The sequence below is a fragment of the Anopheles merus genome, chromosome 2R (assembly GCF_017562075.2).
Source record: "Anopheles merus strain MAF chromosome 2R, AmerM5.1, whole genome shotgun sequence".
In the NCBI taxonomy this organism is placed as follows: Eukaryota; Metazoa; Arthropoda; class Insecta; order Diptera; family Culicidae; genus Anopheles; species Anopheles merus.
In genome coordinates this window covers 50569650-50588701 of record NC_054082.1, presented here as the reverse complement: position 1 = coordinate 50588701, position 19052 = coordinate 50569650, and the positions used below count along the sequence as shown (strand labels likewise).

The 19052-nt window shown below is 44.3% G+C and overlaps 1 protein-coding gene across 2 annotated transcripts in view; it reads right to left on the bottom strand.

Moving 5' to 3' along the window:
* Nucleotides 1-18592, bottom strand: part of LOC121590748 (diacylglycerol kinase theta) — a 30452-nt gene extending 11860 nt beyond the window's left edge. Inside the window, exons 1-16 of one of the 2 annotated variants that reach the window (XM_041910682.1) lie at nucleotides 18236-18592; nucleotides 13521-15038; nucleotides 10505-10687; nucleotides 9952-10143; nucleotides 9661-9867; nucleotides 7490-8815; nucleotides 5608-5775; nucleotides 5008-5144; nucleotides 4822-4934; nucleotides 4255-4741; nucleotides 3946-4175; nucleotides 3714-3862; nucleotides 3330-3644; nucleotides 1379-1670; nucleotides 1159-1315; nucleotides 979-1086 (exon numbers count right to left, since the gene is read on the bottom strand). In XM_041910682.1, the coding sequence (XP_041766616.1) occupies nucleotides 979-1086; nucleotides 1159-1315; nucleotides 1379-1670; nucleotides 3330-3644; nucleotides 3714-3862; nucleotides 3946-4175; nucleotides 4255-4741; nucleotides 4822-4934; nucleotides 5008-5144; nucleotides 5608-5775; nucleotides 7490-8815; nucleotides 9661-9867; nucleotides 9952-10143; nucleotides 10505-10687; nucleotides 13521-13632 (4176 nt within the window). In that variant the 5' untranslated portion in view covers nucleotides 13633-15038; nucleotides 18236-18592. The remainder of the gene's footprint in view (nucleotides 1-978; nucleotides 1087-1158; nucleotides 1316-1378; nucleotides 1671-3329; nucleotides 3645-3713; nucleotides 3863-3945; nucleotides 4176-4254; nucleotides 4742-4821; nucleotides 4935-5007; nucleotides 5145-5607; nucleotides 5776-7489; nucleotides 8816-9660; nucleotides 9868-9951; nucleotides 10144-10504; nucleotides 10688-13520; nucleotides 15039-18235) is intronic. The other variant, XM_041910683.1, reaches the window with a different exon arrangement.
* Between the last annotated feature and the right edge of the window lie 460 nt (nucleotides 18593-19052).

Below are 19052 nucleotides of genomic sequence, written 5' to 3'. Positions count from 1 at the left end.
CTTGGGGGTTGGTTTACGGTACCAGGTACCAGGGAATGCCGCGTCCAATCACAACTTCGGAACAGTCATATATGTTTACTACATACAAATGCGTCGTTAATTTTGTCTCGGTGGGAAAACAAATACGGTGGGAGTAAGAGAAAGCATGTTTATGAACAAAATTATACTTTTAGCAACTGAGAGATATTTTAGATTTATACGGTCGTTTATGATACAATTAATATTTTTCACTAGTATATATTGTCTTGATACGATGGAGAGATGATAGGAAATGATTATTCACAAGATGGATAATAAACCGATTTTCACTTGGTATAGGCGTTAAAATTATATCAAATGTTCAATTAAAAAAAAACATAACGAACATAAATTTTACGTTGACATTTTCACAATCAGTGAAATATGTTTTATAGAAGGTTTCGTGAATGCTTCTCTTAGGTATAAGTATGTTTTGCTATGATATTAGTTGCAATATATACAATTAATAATTTTAATAATTTGAGATGGATTATGATCAACATATAATGCTTAAGGATGACGTCAAACAGGTCTGTTTCGATGTAGATGAAATGAATAATGTCTGAGAAAAATATAAATAAAAGTTTAATGAAACCAATGAACATAATTTGCTACACTACTAGGTCGATATAATATTTCTTCTATCGTTGAAATGGGTGTTCAGATTGAGGTGAATGGTATATGACCAGATGCTTTAAAATTCATGTACGCTTTCAAACACGACAGAACATGCCAATTTTCACACTTATTTTTGCTTTGATGTGGTGCAAAAACATACCAGTGAATGAAAGTGAAGCAACATAAAAGTAAGAAGCAAAACAAAACAATACGATAGTCGTAAATTACCATGCACAGACTAACAAAAATGAAACTCAAAAATTCTACCACAAGCTTATAATAATGTTTTTTTTTTTAAATATTTTTGTTGTGAGTTAGATACGTGAACTGGGTTGCGCTTACCTTTAATGCCGATTTTAGAACGACAACGTCACCGGGGCTTTGAACCCACGGCTCTCCATCAACCTGTACAGGTATGTCGGAATGAAGATGAATTTTGATGTGACCACCCTGCGTGAAAGAGGATTGATACGATTAGAGCCTGCGGAAAACCGTACGAGCATTCCATTCACAAACATTTACCTGTGCTATTCGCATGGCCGACCGCAAGCCGGACTGAATTTGCCCTAAATGCACTACACCTGTAACGCCAACCACTTCCAGCATACCGTCCCAATGGTTGGGCTTGCTGAATTGATCCTCCTTTTCCGGGCCCCATGGATTTGCTCCGGATCCCCAGCTACAAGGCCAACATCCCAATGAATACCTCACTTGAATCGCACGAAAGCAACGGTACACGTACCTTAAGATATTCAGTATGATGATACCCTCTACCGGGGGCAGCTCCACAACCTTCCCGTCCACCTCGAGCCGAAGTTCCTTGTGTAGCTCCTTGACCATCTTTCTTCCCACCATCTTCCGTAGGCCCATCTTCACGTACACGCCCTTGTTGTGCAGGCGGGAGTTGAACTTGTTCGGGTTTTCCTCGCGCGCATTATGGAAGTCCAAGCACAGATCGGCATCGATGCCGATACCAAAGTAGTTGTTCATCACGAATATTTGCGAGTTGTCCTCACTCTGTGCGCCTCCAACAACTGTTTACGGTGGTAAAAGATTGGGATATATTAATAGAGTTTTGGTGGTAGTAGGTCTCGCGGCAAACAGGCTATACACGGTACAGCTGATGACGGGTGCAAGAGCGTTGTCCTTCGTTCGATTCCGGTTTCGTTGGATGCAGAAAGGCTAGCCCGAAGGCAGTGGCGGATTAACACGAGTGGAGGAAAATTTTGGAGGAGTTTTGTAAATAGAGAAGGATTGAGCAGTAAATTTAGTTGTGTGCGTGAGATGGGTTCCTTTTCTCATGGCCCAATCCGGTCGCTTAGTTTGCATACTGCTTAATCAGCCCCTGCCCGTCGGTGTATGGGGAACGAGATAGCAGAGTTCATTGCTGTATTTGGTTTTTTTTTGTTTGGCTTTCTACTAAAACCAAAGAATCGACGAAGTGCAACACATCTTGCCTCATACACACCAAATACATCCATTCCAATAATGACAACGAGCATATCAACAACAACATCGACCGGCCTAGAACAGTATTTACAGCAACATCCATCAACTATGTCTGTGGTTGTTAGGTTGGATCTTTTGGTGGTGAGAGAAGTATACTGTCGGAGTATTTTTGTGTGTGTCCCAGAGAATTTGGTTTCCACCATTGCCATTATGTTTGCTTTAGTTTGCATAATATTTACTTGAGTCGTTTCAATTTCAAACCAATCTCACCAAACGGTGCAACTTGCGCTACTGATATCCAAAAATTACATTTAAGACTAGTTGACATAATCACAAAAACATAAGTCTTTGCTTAGTACTTGCAACAAAAATCAAAATTAATCAGATAAGATATTTTTAATTTAATGTTTTTACATTTGCTTGTGTTTCTTTTTATCTCAAGCAAATATGATGCATGTGCTTTTTGCCGCATGTAAGTCATCATCCTGTTCTGAATTGTGATAGATGACAACCAAAAAGTACACACAACATGCAGATACCATTCATTCCTTACAAGCTACGAACGGATGTACAAAGTTCGATCGGCACCATGGTTGGGCTTCTACTGTGGAATGGAACCGGGTAGTTTAACCACTACTGTCGGTAGCATAGTAACGGAAAGTAAGTAAGTAAGTAAGCAAGCAGGCAAGCCAGTTGTAGTTAGTACACGGCATTGCACACAGATAAGGGGTTTGTACAACTTGCTACGGTGGATTGCATCAACTATGTACGGTTTTTTGTTGTTGGTTTCAGGGTGTTTTGTGGATTGGTTATTTCATGTATTTTTGCATGGAGTATTTGTGCCGTTTTGTGTCTGCTGTTTTGTTAACTACGAATAATTGAACACAACCACTCGCCACCTGTTTAGGTGTCAAGATGTGCTTAGATTTCATGGATGCGAGCGTAATAAATACTGTTTGTGTGTTTGTAGGCGTGTGTGTGTGTAGAAAGACACAACTGACATAATGGCATCAGAGAAAGTTGGGAGCGGAGGAATATAATATATGTAAACGGGAGGATCAAGAGCAAGATTTGTGATTAGAGAGACAGTAAAGGGAAAATATTGGTAGCAATTAAAGCGATGACGGCCAAATGCAAGAAATTAGGATAACAGAAACAGAGAAACAGAGGGAGAATAAGAGAGTGAGAGAGAGAGAGAGAGAATGAGATAAATGCGATTGAGCCATCAAAGTACAGCAAATGACCTTGCGCCGGGTTGGCCACGATCGCCACCGATGGGTGATGGTGTTGCTGGTTCTGCTGTTGTTGTTGTTGTTGCTGTTGCAATTGCTGTTGCTGTTGCTGTTGCTGTTGTTGCTGTTGGATTTTCTTCTTCTTACCGGTTGAGTTGGGTTGCGCCTTCGGGGTGGCATCTTCGGGCTTGTCCTCCGGATGGAACACTACCGTCCAGCGATCGAGCCGTATCTCTTCCGCGTCGATAACGTCACGCAGCAGATTTAGTGGATCCTCGCCACCGGTGTAACCGGCGCCCCAGCGCAGTACCCGTGCCAGATCGTTACCTGGAAAGAGAACAGGATGCAAGCGATGCAGGAGATGTTTCGCAACATGCGTGAATGTGCGCCACTTACCAGTGCCCAAGGGTACGATGGCGCACGGAGGGCTAGAGCATTCCGAATCTTGACCAACGTTATCCAGGCACTGCAACACCCAACCGATCGTACCATCGCCACCGCACACCAGAATCTTGTAGTCCTGAATGTGTCGGAAAACGTACAGCCTGCAAAAAAAGCATGATGTGATCGTTAAACAGCACTTGCGTTGAGTTGAACGAAACAACAAAGGAACATAAATCCGTCATACCCAGGCAGTGGTCCACCGTTATCCAAATCAAACACTTGATATGGATTTAATAATTTACGAAAACTACTAATAAGCTCTAGACCCTGGCATCCACCGGACTTGACATTGACAAACACTAGCAATGGTTGAACACCGGCCGGCACCATGCTCGGTTCGATGTTGGGCAACAGCAGCACGAGCAAATGTTTCTCCTCGTACTTCGACTCCCGCAGTGCTTGGAATGCACGGACCTGCATGGAGATGGGAAGAGATTAAGCGTTAAAGCACACCGTAGTGTGGGGCAGTGCGATTGCCGTTGCGCACACTTACAGCCTTTGATGCATTTTCGTAGGTTATCACTAGCGAGCCGTACTCGTAGTAGATCGGTCCGATGCTACTGAACTTGTTCTCGAAGCCCAGAAACTCCGTCAGTATGTGCTCGTAGTTGCGCTGCGACAGCCCTGGTGGCAGGTTGCCCACGAACAGTGCCAGATTCGGCCCGTGCGGATCCTGCTTCAGCTGCAGGTAGAAGCGCATCAGCTCCATCTGCCGTATCGAATCCTTCCCGAGCTGCTTCATAATTTCCCAGGGCCGCTCGTTCCACGACAGGACGCGCTCGGTGACGCCGCGATCGAGCAGTATCTCCGAACAGCGGTAGTCCTCGATCTGGTGGCTTTGCAGGCCGAACTTTTTCAGCGATTCGCAAATCAGATCCTTGACGGTGGTATCGTTGTCCACCGGTATGATAACGTAAGCGTTCTCCACCTGCAGCTTACCCGGATAGACTCGTACAAAGCCGTGATCATTCTCCTTATCACTGCGGGGAGGGACAGATAAGCGCATTTGTTGGTGGACGCTCCCGAACAGAACGAATAGCGGTTTGGCCTGGGTACTCACCGAAATCTTAAGTATATAGCTGGTCTTTTACCCTCCACACGATGTAGGCCGGGTACTGGAGTTGGATCCTGCAATCTGACCTCATCACCATAGACATCAGTGAGAAAAAATAGCTGCAAGCACAGAGTGTGATCATCGTTCGGTTAGTTCTAGATGGTTAGTAGGTTAGAAAGTAGATAGACTTACATTTGGATCCCTGGCTATGTGGAAGGCCCTCAAGGCGGTGGTCAACAGTTGTTCCAACGAGCATGTTCTAGGTACATTAATGGCTCTGAAAATTCTTCTTCGATATGAACAGTTTCCGTCGAATACCTTGATTGTTTCTGTAAAAAAAGCGAAAATGGTAAGCGGCAATTGTTTGAGTAACACCCCTTACAAGAGCCACCTATATTGCCCACCAACACCTGCGCAGCTTACTTGTTCCTGCGAAACAGAAAACATTCATAGCCATTTTTATCTGTTGGCATGCTGCAGCTGTTTCGAAGGAATTGGAAAGCTGTTGCATTTTTAGCATGCACACTATGCACATTTCTCCGTAGAACGAAACTGAAGGCATCGTTTCCAGTTCTACCGTGTATCTGGTTTTGGGAGGCTGTGTGTGAGTGTAGAAAAGTGGAGCACTCACTCCTCCCATAGAAACTCCGGTTTCCGGTCGTGCAAACAATGGGAATTTTAACGAGCGGTTCTCTCGCCGTTTCGCAAACATAACCACCCACACCCACCAATTCATACACAAACACACTAACATATACACATAAATACAAACACACACAAATGCGTACGTACCTTCATCGCGCTCCTCCTTGTCCTTATCTTTCTTATCCTTATCTTTATCGGGCTTATGCGCAGAATCTGGCTTCGAGTGAGTACCGGAGCCGCTGCTCTCGCCTCTCGGTACGTACTCATCGTCCCGATAGCGGTTCTCTGTAGTTATCTCCTCGGAGATGCTGCGAGCTGTTGGGGTTGGGTGGTGGGCGATTGAGTTTGAGTGGAGAAGAGTGGTGGATGGCAGGGAAGAGGGGGAAAAAGAGGGAGAAAGGGAAGACGGAAAACGATGTAGAGTGTCGTTTTGTCCCCGTCCGCATGGCAGGGTTTCGATTCGAAATTGTGGAAGTTCAAGCATTATGCAGGATGGACAGAGGCATGATAGAAGGAAAGAGAGAGAGAGAGAGAGAGAGAGAGAGAGAGAGAGAGAGAGAGAGAGAGAGAGAGATAGATTCGGTGTAAATGTAGTTTTGTCATGAAACGTGAATGTTTGCTTATACTATCAGAGCATCGTTCATAAACAGGTGAGAAAGTAATAAAAGCAGAATGAAAAACTCAACTCAAACCATTCCATTTAGCTGCAATTTTTGGTTTGTTTATGGCAGAGCGTATCCATCCTAGTTGAGCAATATTCCATCCCATTCCACACTGCCAGAAAGGATGTGCTTCAGTATATGTGGAATGAAATATTCAATCGATGCCAACTACAGCACATTTAGCATGCATTCGCTTCTGTCGGTGTTAGTGCTGGGGGAGGGTTTTTGACGACCGTGGCTGTGTGTAGCTGTCCCGAGCGTGAGCACCAATTCCTGGTGAACAAACAAACACGCACACACCTCACACACCCAACGGGCCCACAGGAACACGGGAGTGACCGAACCGTTTTTGGGCAAAAGTGTGAAAATGTCAGGGAGCATTCGCAATCAACAGTGTGAAAAATAAATAAAACATACAAACAAGAAAAACAGGACACCTTAACTTTATCGATTTTCGCACCAAATTAACAGCACCGGACGAGCAATCTAGCGAACGGTAGCGGTCCGTCCACCTCTCTATCTACGATGGATCGACACCAGAGAACAACGCACACACACACACACACACACACACACATGTATATTGTACACCTTTATGCTGTCCGCGGACTGGTGCTCTGTTCGCTCTTTACGAACTTCTCTTTCCGGCGTCGTATTAGGTAGGCAATCAGGATCACTTGTAGCTCAGTACACCGTCTCTGTGTTGGGGTATACGTGTATGTATGCGTCTGTATTTTTTTCTTCAGCATTGCATTCTGTACGCGCATTTGGAGTGCATGCTTTTGTGCAGGTTTGCAGCCGCTCTGTGCTGGTTGATGACAAAACTTTAGCCCTCCTGTTGCATCTGACAGATTCATTGTGTAGGTGAATTCGAGGAAAGAAAGAAGTTTTCAGCCAACTTTGGGGCTTGAACTTTTCGCTCCTTTTCGCCTTTTCTCACTCTCCTTTTCTCTGTCTCTCGCACGCTCTCCCACCCTCAATCTCTCGCTTTTGCTCGTGTGGATTGGGTGTTTTATGGATGCGATTCTGGCAGCACAGGCCCTCGGTTGCCAATTTAGTCGGTATTGTTTCAGTGTTAGTAAGGGCTGGTAAAACGTTGGCAAGCAGAAGACCAATACATCAATTAAGGACAGAAAACAGATTCGTCACTCTTGCTGGTAAAAACAGAAACGCAAGCTCTTATGAGGTTAATATAAAATGAAATCATAAAAAAATGACGCACAAACAGAAACAAACAAACAAATGTCTAGTTGGGTTCTTTAAAAAATGAAAGAAAAGTTACACATAAAATCTAAAGCAATTAAAAGCAAACTCAAACAAGAAAAAGAAAAAATGAAATAAAATAAAACAGAAAATAAAAGTCGCACCTCTGCGTACACGACATCCAGTTTTGCTCCAGCCCATGGAGCACTTTCGCATCTGTCGATAGATACGACCGAGCAGGTGCTGCGTTGGTGAGTGCGACAGTGCGCCCTGCTGCTCCGCCCTACCGACCGTCGATGCACGCTGGCGCTGACGTTGCGTATCGCTATCGGCGCTTCCGGTCGGGCTCACCGAGGTGGTGGTGGGTTCATTAGTGCAGCCCACTAATGCTGCACCGACTGCACTAGCAGTCGTGCTACCGTTCGGTTCGGAACCGCCCTCGTTGTCATCGTCGATGAAGCTAAACCCACTGACGTCATCGTACGACACTACGCGCCTCGGCTCGACGCAGGTAAGCAGCAGCTCGTTCGCTGACGCCACCGTAAGATGGTGACCGAAATGTCGCCCCACCGTAGGTGTGGCTGCCGCTGCAGCAGTGGTGCAGTCGAAGGAGTGCGAACGTTCCACCGTTCCTGCTGCATCGTCCACCTCCCCATTCATGCCGCACACGGTAAGTAATAGCGGCGGGCCCGAAGCACAAGCGGACGATGACGTCAACGAACCGGAAGGATTGTGCACCAGCACCGGTGCAAGCGCGGTCCGTATTGGGGCCATCGTCGTTGGCTCGCTGGTGCTGCTGCTGCTGTTGGTGGTGGTACCAGCATGAACGAGCAGCAGCTTCGCCAGTTCGCCACCATTAAACCCAGTCCGGCGTGCGTCCAGCGGGGAGGGAGATCTCCGGGGTGCCTGGTGCTTTTTGCGAAACCGTGCCAAGAACCGGGGACTGTAGCAGGCGGCTGATTTAACGAAGCGCTTTGGAATGCTGTTAGTTTGATCTTGAAAGGAACGGCTGCGCGTCACCAGCGTATCGGTCGGTGGTCCGGCGGTGGCAGCTTTGGTACGCCGCAGGGCAGGATGGATAAGGTTGCGGCTGCGTGTCGGCCGCATCGGCCACTCATCATCCGTTTGCAGCAGCAAGCTATTATCACTGTGATATTGCTGGTGCTGCTGCTGCTGCTGCTGCTGCAGCTGATGGCGTTGCTGCTGCTGGCCGTCTGGCTTTTGCTTCTGCTGCTGATCGCTCCTTTCCAGGACTGGAATCGATCCAATCGCACTGGAAACACTGTCATCGTCATCGTAGAAGGTAAAGCTCACGGGTGACAGCGGAACGGTGCGACCGTGATGCTGGTGCTCCTCCTGCCGTACACTGTGGAGCAAAAGTTCTGTGCTTTCGCTGCAATATTCAATTTGCTCCTGCTGCTGTTGCTGTTGCTGATGTTTCTGTTGCTGATGCTGCTCCTCCTGATACATGCTGATGGTCCACAGTTCCGCTGCGGACGTGTCAAGCGCCGGATGCATGCGATCATTATATCACGCAATAGGTCGCACGTATCGAGGGGTTTTGCAAGAAACCCATCGGAGGCCAACAGACAATAGCGCCACCGCCATGTTTCACAGCGTGGGACAGAGCGAACCAACGGTGGTGATAACGTGGTATGGTGTGCGGGCGACAATAGTAGCAATAGATATACCGCGCAGATGAAGTAAAGGGTAGGGCGAAAAGGGGTGGGGTGCACATGTAGCAGAAAAGAGACACACAGGCAGACGAGCACAATCACATGAAGAGAGCGCAGGTTGTGGCACAGGTGCGGTGGATTTTTTTATGTATTTCGATATTAAGGAATGGTTTGTTTTTATTTAAATTGGTGATCAGTGGCAACAGCAACATAAAGAAAGAAAATAAAAAGAAAAACAAGGACATCAAGAAAAAAGATAGAAAGAAAATGGAGATGGGAAATAATGAAACCTGGCGTTGTTAAATCAACCACAAACACGGAAACATGACACCAGATGCGAACAGTGAATAGAATCAGAAGATGTGTATATGCGTTTCAGGTCGCTTCACGAGCTTGCAGCATTTGCTGACCATTCGATTGCTAAATGAGCCAATAGTAAATGAATTGTTAGATCGAATAAATATTTAGAACACTCTCCTCCTCCTAGAGTAATGTTTCGCTCGATTGGCGATTGCTAAGAGTGATATGCTTTCGTTTTCGATTGATGAGGGTTTGTTTGGTGAGAATAATTAATTTAGCACCGAATGAATGAACCAGTGAATGTGTTTGCATCGATGAACAAAACAGGATGTCAAATAGCTCGAAAAACCAACACTTACGACAGGAATAGTCGCGCTGTAATCCAGGCGTTCCTTTGTTGCGATTCTGCACACCGATGATCGCCTCCATCGGCACTTCCGTCCGCGGTATGGACACTGCGTGCGGTGGCAGATAGATGGGCTGCAATGTGCCAAACGTACATTCGGCTGAGATGTTGTTTCTGCAACCGCCGTGGGTAGTTGTGCCGCACCATTCGCAACGATAACCTGCATTAGGGGTAGAATGAAAATGGGAAACGGATGTGTTAATCAGGGCCAGAAACGTTCGAAAAGCGTCGAGTTATACCGTACCTGTAAGGCATTCGTAAGACCAGCACGTCTTCTTACAGTACGCACACTTGGACGATTGTGGCAGGTTGCCTTCGCGCCAGTGGTGCTGATGTTTGACGTGGCCCAATTCCTTGCCCGGAACGTAGGTTGCATTCTCCTTACAGTCGGGGATGGCAAAATCCTGACACTCGACATGTGCAAAGTGTTCACATACTGCAGTGATAAGAATGTTAGTTATTAGAGATGTTAATAAATTAGATAAAATAAATCAGGATATTTTGAAATACATGGTAAAGAGCATGTTTTTTTATATATCACTTAATAGATCAGTATATATGGCAGTTTAATCCATAAATAAATGCATGAGAGCTACCAAGAGCAACATGATTGTGTACTAATCCAGAAATAACCATAGCAACAGGTGCTGCTCCGCCTATAATACGCTCCAATTGTGTTATGGGCAGAACTAAAGAAAATGAATTGTTGGATGTATGGGGCATCTAAAAACAATCTACAAAAATGCAAACACAACACAAGCGACACATCAGCGGAGGTACGTTGTATATTTACTTACTCAAGCAATGAACGGCGGGAGTTTCATCTAAACGCTTGCGACAAACCGAACAAAACTTGCGCTTATGATGTGATGGTTCGGACCAACAGTGCGCCACCGGGTTACGGATCAGATAGGGTGCAACGCCCGTGCACGGTGTTACGATGTTGGTTACGCACTTTTCATGTACTATAAAGTTACACACTGCAATGAAAAAGATAAGAAAACGATATTAGCGTTGTTTAATAAGTGTATGGAATATAAATCAAAGCAGACGAGCGAAAGAACTGAAATGTTTAATTGACGCGCACCCTGCTGTACTGTTTCCAGTAATGTCGTTGTTATTGTTGTTCGAAAAGTTTGGTTTATTAACAAATCAATAACATTATGCTGTGGAAATGGTTTGAGGTGGAAAGAAGAAAGTGAGCTCTGCGAAACCAATGCTCGTGGTGATAACAACGTCACTCAGAGAATCTTGCAATCAGAGAGCGATAAGTAACTCATCGTGTCAACACCGATATAAATGCACCAGTGCAAACGAATCATCGTAATTGCTCACAATATAAGGTACATTCCTTAATGCGAATAAGATATAAAATTTATAAAATAAAAAGGCTGGGAAAATATGACAAGTATTGAAGTATTGAAGTTGCTCTATTATAGTTTATCTTCGTAATAATACAAAATATTGCTTATAAAACACATGGAGACGCATGGTGCTTTACTAAAAGTTATATCTTTTCATTCCCCGTAGTCAAAGCGTTTTCAACTTGAACCTGAATTTCAATAGAAATATATTTCAATAAGATAGTTTTCCTGCTGGGGCTTTGCAGTTCGTTCTGATAATATTGAGCTATACATTAATTTTTAACTGAATGGAGGCGCATGGTTATTCATTAATTGTTTGACTAATTTTTTAATTTTATTTTACACTTTAAGAACCAGCCGTGTCTTATTCAAAAAGTCTTAGACTTGTGTGGCTGATTGATAAATATACCGTGTATTAGGGTGTATATTTGATGATTGTTTAAACAAAGAATAACTTTTTTTTATTGTTAGTGATTTGATAAGTTCAAACTATTCATTTCGATTGTATAACTTAAATTTCAATGTGATGATTTCCTGGGTCAAATTTTCGAAATTTCTGTGAAAAATCTTTACGAATCGTTAAACAGGCCTCAAACAATTAAAATCCGTGATCGAGTACTGAAAACGATCGCACGTGAACATATGCAGCAGCGCTCTTGTCCGATGTTTATGTTAACTTTCGGGGGTATACTATGAGTTCAACATTGAATCTATTTTCTGCCGTTCCCTTAAGTCGTGACCATACCCGGACACGCCGATTAACGGGGTGAAAAAATTCCAACCAAGCACCACCGCTACCAGCAGGCCTGCTCACTGTACACAACTACTGGTCCACTAGTGGCAATGAACAGTGATGACGCATGAAAAGCCCTTCATCGATTTGCTCGATGCTAATAGTGAGGAAAAGCAAAGCGGTTCGCAAACAAGTAGAGGGTCGCATAAAGGTTGGTGTAGTATGGTCGTTCGAAGTTGGATTAGAATCATTTATATTGTGAGTTTATAGGGTATAGATTTCATTTCAGGCATACCACAAAATTTTTATAGAATATCTCATTTAACTCTTTATCTTAAATGCACCATATAAACAACAAATTTTACAGATAAAAAACTTTAACATCACACTACTTATTTGTATAATTTCACCATACCATCAATTCATATATAAGTAATAAACTAATGAAAACCTCTATGACATGAAAACATATTTTTTTGCATTTTTCTATAACTTGTTTTTTTTGTAATATAAAATAGATGGGTCATTATAGGTGATACAAAATTAAAAACATTAAAAACAAATTAAAGGTGATCTTTTATCGCTTAAAGGTCTTACAAAAAGTTAGTAATTTGTAATTATTATCTATATGAAGTTTTGAATTCATGAGACAAAAATTTCAACGAATCGTTTGAGCGGAATGCCTATAAAATAATAAATTTTAATTTTAAAATACCTAGTTCATATTTTCTGTTGAATGTTTTCTAATCAATGCTCCTGTACAAAATGTATCCATCCTACGAAGTACGCAAAAAGCTTCTTAGGTTGAAAAAACTAAATGAAAGGTGTCGCATAGTGCAGCAAATGTTTGTTGAAGATTTCCTAACGGGGAACATCGAATGTTCATCCCTACTCCAACGATTGGACATCTATGCTTCGACGGCCCCTCTACGCAAGCGACCTCTGCTTAATGTCCCTCGTTGTTGTACGAACTATGGCTCAGGAGACGCTATAATTTGTATGTGCAGAGTTTTCAACGAAGTTTACCAATTTTTGAAGTTTGATATGTCAAAGGCCGCATTTGCGCCAGGATACAGTCGATAAGTTAAGTTTGTAACCTAAGTTAAGTTTACACCTAAGAAAATTCATCAGGACTAAAGTATTTGACGTAATTTCATAGTAATTTGACGCTAAATATGAGTGTTTCAGTGATTATAATGTGTAAAGCCCATAATATTCTGTAATATTGGACGTTCATAATAGTAAGAAGACTTGAAACAGGTACATGGTAAGCCTGGGGTTTGAAACATGGCACAATATATTAAAATTTTTGTTCTTAGGTGACCAAAAATGCCATTCGTTGGACGCCTTAATAGCTCCAATCCAAAAGAATTAAGATGACGTACAGAAGTTCAGCACTATTGTTTTCTTGCAATTACGTGCTTTACGATACAACTGAATCTTCACAGTACATGTTTATTCATCTAAACACAAGACTTCCTGAAATGGGAAACTAAAAGTGGAACAAACTCTCAGTAGTAAAGAGGTAGTAAGTAAAAGAGAGAATCGTCAGGACTACCAGAAAGAGAGCCAGAGAACTGGCGCCAAGAGATAAGGAAGTAAGTACGGAACCGTTGAAACACTACATAAGAATATATAACACACCAGAAGCAGCTAAAATGAAGATGAAAAAAATACACCCCAAACAAGATTGAAACCCAGTGAATCAACACGCACCTTCACAGATGTATCCTTGTCCGATGAGCCCCCACAGCAGATCCGAACAGTGATGGCAATAGGTTGGTTTGTGAAATGTCTTCCTACCGAATGTATGCTCGCCACCCGCCATTTTGTTTCCAATAGCACAATCGTTGCGATATGGCAATGATGATGATGCTGGTGGTGGTGTGATGACGACGGCGATGACGAAGGTATCGACAAGCGCGCGCCTAATGCGGGATGCGGAGGGGGTTGGGTGGCGACGGGGCAACAATGACGACAGGACACCGACCGGTGCAGTATGGTGCGCCAGACGGATGACGGATGACTGCAGCCCGAGATAATTTCTCTCCCTGGCCAACAGACAGCTGGTTGTTGTTGTTGTTGTTGTTGTTGTTGTTGTTGTTGTTGTTGTTGATGCTGATGATGATGATGATGATGGGAGGCGATGCACTCCAACAGTGTCCGTTGTTGGGGAGGCCGCCGCTCGCTGAGTTTGGCTAGAGTTTGGTGGAGTAGTAGTTGACCGTTGACGTTGTTGCTTTGGTTACTGTCGGTGGCTGCGTTGGTATTGTTGTGCTTGTTGTTACTGTTGTTACGTGCGTATTTGTTGGTTCCAGTTGTTCCACTGCGTCCGAAGCAATCGAATTAGAATGCTTGGGAATATGTTTTTTTCTCTATCCTTCACAGGAATTTCTGTTTTAAATATTTACTGCGTCGTTCCACGCTGGATTTTCGCCTATGGCTTTGCTGCTGTCATATCATGCTCTAAATCGGGAGCGCAGCAATTATCGATTTCTGATAGTACCATCATCTGTTACGATCTGCAGGACTCTTGATGGCCGTTCTAGCTCCTCTGGTGTTGCTGGATCTCGATGTGTACTCCGTTGCGAGCAGGAAATCAACCTCCACCACCACCACCGACACTGAACTCGCAACTGACTCGCAAAAAAATGGAACGGTTTCCAAAAACAAGCCAAACTGACCGGTGCCTGTTGAGTGTACTTCCGCTGTCGTCGGGAGTCGCCGAGTCTGGTGTCTGGCGGCTGGAGGTGGGGGATCGAGAAAACGCCTGTAAAGCTACGAAGCTACACCAGCATCGGCTTGGCACTTTAGCAGCAATAAAAAAAAATTCCTGGCACTGGTTGTACGGTTACTCCTTCGCGGCAAGCACTTTACTGTTTGCCAACCCCCACTATCATCCGTCTCGATTCAAGCGATCGAATTCACTGGTTGTGCTTAAACTATGTTGCTTACACTCGTTCACCGTTATCACTCGTTTCACGCACTTCCACAACGGTGTTCTTGCTGGTGCACCTGTAATGAACGTTAATCTTTTCTACCGTGCACCGTGTTTTTGCACTCTGTTAATCCACTGCACTGCCCACCGGTACTGCTGCTTTCGTTTACATGGCTTTTCTTGTTGCTGCAATGCTCATCCCACACCTGCACTGTACACTTGCACTGATAATGCTCACTTGCCTTTGGGCGCATTTATTTGCTAATTATCTTATCTTTGTGCGTTCCATTGTACAACTGTGAAAAAGGGAAAACGGTAACTTATTGCAACTGCAAGAGATTGGCAATAAAGATCACAACAACGAAAACTTTCTTTTCGATGTAACTGAACCCATAAATTTTGCAATTCACTGCACACGAACACACACATACACACAAAAAGAGTAGAGAAGTATACTACTCGCAAATCTGTTAGCAAACTGGAATCTATCTTTTTTACTATAACAACACTGAGTTCCACATTGAACTATCCTCTATTCATAACATATCAACATTTTAAAGAATTCCTTCGCATTTTTACAAAAAAGATATTGTACAGTAATACTAAAAATCTACAAAGTAAAGAGCAAACGCAACGACGCGTTTCAGCGCAGCAAAAAAGAGAAGCAAACGGTTCACCCTCACATCTCACATTGCGCACCAGAAACAGGGACAGAGCAAGGATTTTCGATCTGTAGATTTTTTTCCACTGGCACTTGGTGCTGCTGGTAAACTTCACAAGTCGCACACGATCACCACACAAACACACACTCATACACACACAACCTCCCACAAATACCAGCACAAACGGACACGCAAATAAGGTTGGAGGATATTTCGAAAAAAAAGCAACATCCGTATATTTTTGCCATCACTTGCTCCACTTCTTTTTCATACCTCTTTTTATCACTTTAGGAACTTTCCCTCTTTCTCTCTTTATCTCTTTCTCTCTTTCTCTCTCTCTCTTTCTCTCTCTCTCTCTATCACACTCTCTCTATCATGCCTCTGATACGCTCTCTCTTTCCGTCACACTCGCTCTCATTCTTCATTCTAATGGCGGACGGGCACAGAATCACTACGCGTAGCGACCTTTTACTCAACGGCCGTAGCAGATTTGCTCTCAATTGTTCTCACATCATTGCGAAAGGAAATGTATTTTCGTCCTTAGCGGAAATAACGGTCAAGGTGGTGCTGCTTCTGGACAACATCTTTTTCGTTACTAATTTCCTTTTTGCTGTGAGCTCTGGTGTGTGAGCTGGAATATTGTGTTGTTGTGCAAACACATCGTATTCGTTGCGAGTGTTATTTTATTGGGGTTTCGTTTGATTTTCACAGGCGTTAAGCAAACATTTTTCTTTAGGGCAATCAAGCAAACTCGATTCTCGCTCCATTGATCTTGCCACAGCATTCACGTGCTAACACGAACACATACACATACAAGCGCGCACGCATGCACGCACCCGAACAGCCTCCTCGAGTACGGGAGCAGAGTGTCGGACAAATACGAGTCCGATCCGCCATGCTTTCATTGGTACGTTTGTGTGCGTGTGAGGCAGTGTGAGTGTATTTGCGCGCGCACGTCCGTCTGAGTGGAGTGGAAAACTGAACATTTCCCTTTGGCAACGGCTCGACGTGGAAAAGCAGATAGTGAAGAGAATGAACACAAAAAAAATGCTACGAAACACACGAGACGCGAACGCACACATGTACACACGCAGGCGCACGCATGCATCATGTAGCGCACTGTAAGGTGGAAAGGTGTGAGGGTTGGGGAGAGAGGGAGAGGGTGGAGGAGGGGGGAGATTTGGAGGTGTAGGGCAGATTTGCTCTCGAGGTTACTTTGAACGCATTGATTTCTTTTCCTGGACAACTTCATGGCGTTGATGTGAAAATGATATTGCATAAACCAGTAATAATAGTCCAGCACATAGTATGTACTTATTGGTAACGTACGATGGTATCCAATAAATCCTAGATCGCTATATTATTTGCGTTCGCTTTTTCAATTCACATTTGCGCTCAATGTATCAAGCGATTCTCTATTGCACGCTTGATGGTGCCTCCCATAGCTCTGTTACTCTGCGTTTGTGTGGATCAGTTTTCCTCCCGAACGACTGTGTTTGTCACTGTATGTGTTGGTGTAGAAGCTCTTCCCAGCATGATTTGTTCTTGGGAAAGGGAGCCGTTCATTAGTTAGCCAGCGACTACTTTGATTATGTTTCACTGACTTGCTTTCGATGAAAATGGATTTAGTGTATGCTACTTTGCCACAAGGGGGATACAGGTCCACTATTCGAATATTTGAAGAGAATACTAAAGGTAAAAAATATCTTCATATCTCACGCATACAAACACGCGCACATACACCCACACACTCACACGCACATACAGCAATATGTATCAGTCGTATGTATAGTCGTCAGCAAAATTGGAGAGCATCTCGATGCCAGTCCAATTCATGGTTGTATTTTTCATTTGAGCAGCTAAAAGCCAGGGTTTTCAAACATTTTCTCCTCTACACAAAGAATTTTACAAGTAGAAACAAGCCGAATCTCCTGAGAAGGGATCGGTTAGGGAGGGATTGGGGGGGGGGGGGGGAGCATTTATTCTAAACCACTAGCGAAGAAACCCCTGTTCGAGAACAGTATGTAATTTTCGCCCATTCTGGTTGTTGAGTTTTTTTATGCATGCAAAGCTTTGAGACATTTGTTTTTTTTTCTTTTCCTATCCTTTTATCGGTCTCACGCACACGAACGCGAACACTACTGATATCTCATCCAAGAACGTGCGCACACTCACGCACAACCGAACGACATACAGTCACTTTCTTTCATTTTTCCATTTCCTTTTCACAACTCCTGTTTCCAATCGTTTAAACACATTCATATCCCTGCAATCTGCACTTTTTTCTTATCTTCACACACTCAACCACTTTTACATTTACCACTTTCAGACACGCGCACAGAAGCACCAACGCACCCGCGCACACACATAATTGTTCACGTTGTATGACGATGGCCCGTCAGCACACATGCACGCGAACGTGCGCGCACGCTCGCACACGAACACACATACACAAACAGACACTCATAGGGGGCTACGCAATCGTGTGCCCTCGCTACGGTCACCTCAACGGGGTCAAAGATGTAGCCAATTCACCTGTTTTCCCTGCTAAAATCTCTTGCACCATTTGCACAGATTAATTTTTCCTTTTTCTTCCAACTTACACACCAACCGACCAACACACGCACACGGACATACACACATACACAGATATATGTTTCGTTTCCTTTCTACAAGTTTCTTAACGGCTGGGACCGCAACGTTTCACTGTTTTTGCAGGGTGTGTTACTGTGAGTGTGTGTATGTGTGTGTGTGTGTGTACGTGTGTGCGCGTAAGTATGAAATGGCACACTGAGACTGCCTCCCCACCAGAAATGATTAAAGAACCATACACGCTTAGATTTCGATCGCTTCCTTCACTAAATTCACCGCAAACCCGCACACTGCCGTCCCTTCCTCGCTGTCTTCTGCGCCTGGCACAAAGAGGTGGGGGAGGAGGTGGGAGCGGAAGCACTGAAGAGTGTTTTAGGCCGTGACTGGGGCCACCAGCAGCAGCATTGCGGATCCGGAAGCCACCGTCGTGGATGCTGCCGATACCGATGTCTGCTGTTCGGTTGCAGCCGCCGACGCCGCCATCGCCGTCTTGCACAGTGCCAACGCAGCCAGAAAGTGTTGCTCCATTTTGTTCCCCCTGGTTGTCACCATTACGACGACGTCGCTCCGGATGACACACGGGCACGGTGCGAGTAAAGATTGAAAACTGAGCCCACTTTTCACCAGCGACCGACCTGAGAGACCAAAACCTAAACCTGACCCGTCCCGACCGACCTACCTGACCGTGCAGCTTAAACGCGGAGAGATGCTCCGGAACGATTTCGTGACCAATTCTCGCCAACTCCTGGGCCAATGAGGTTACGGCGAGAGGAGCCAATTTTGCTACGGGAAAATTCATATTGAACATCGCGCGCTAGAAAGAGAGCGTGAGAGAGCGAGATGGTGAGAATTCAAGAGAGCGAGATGGAATTTGTTGGGAAAATGCTCTTTTCGTGAGCACGTAGGTGAGTTTTTCTCGCCTACTTGTAGGAAAAATCGAATTTCTGTGGGGCAGATGAGAGAAATGGAGCGCGCGATTCACTCATGGCGAGAGAAAAGAGAAAAGTAATGTCCATAAATTGTACCAAATCAAATCCTACGAACGTCATACTTAGG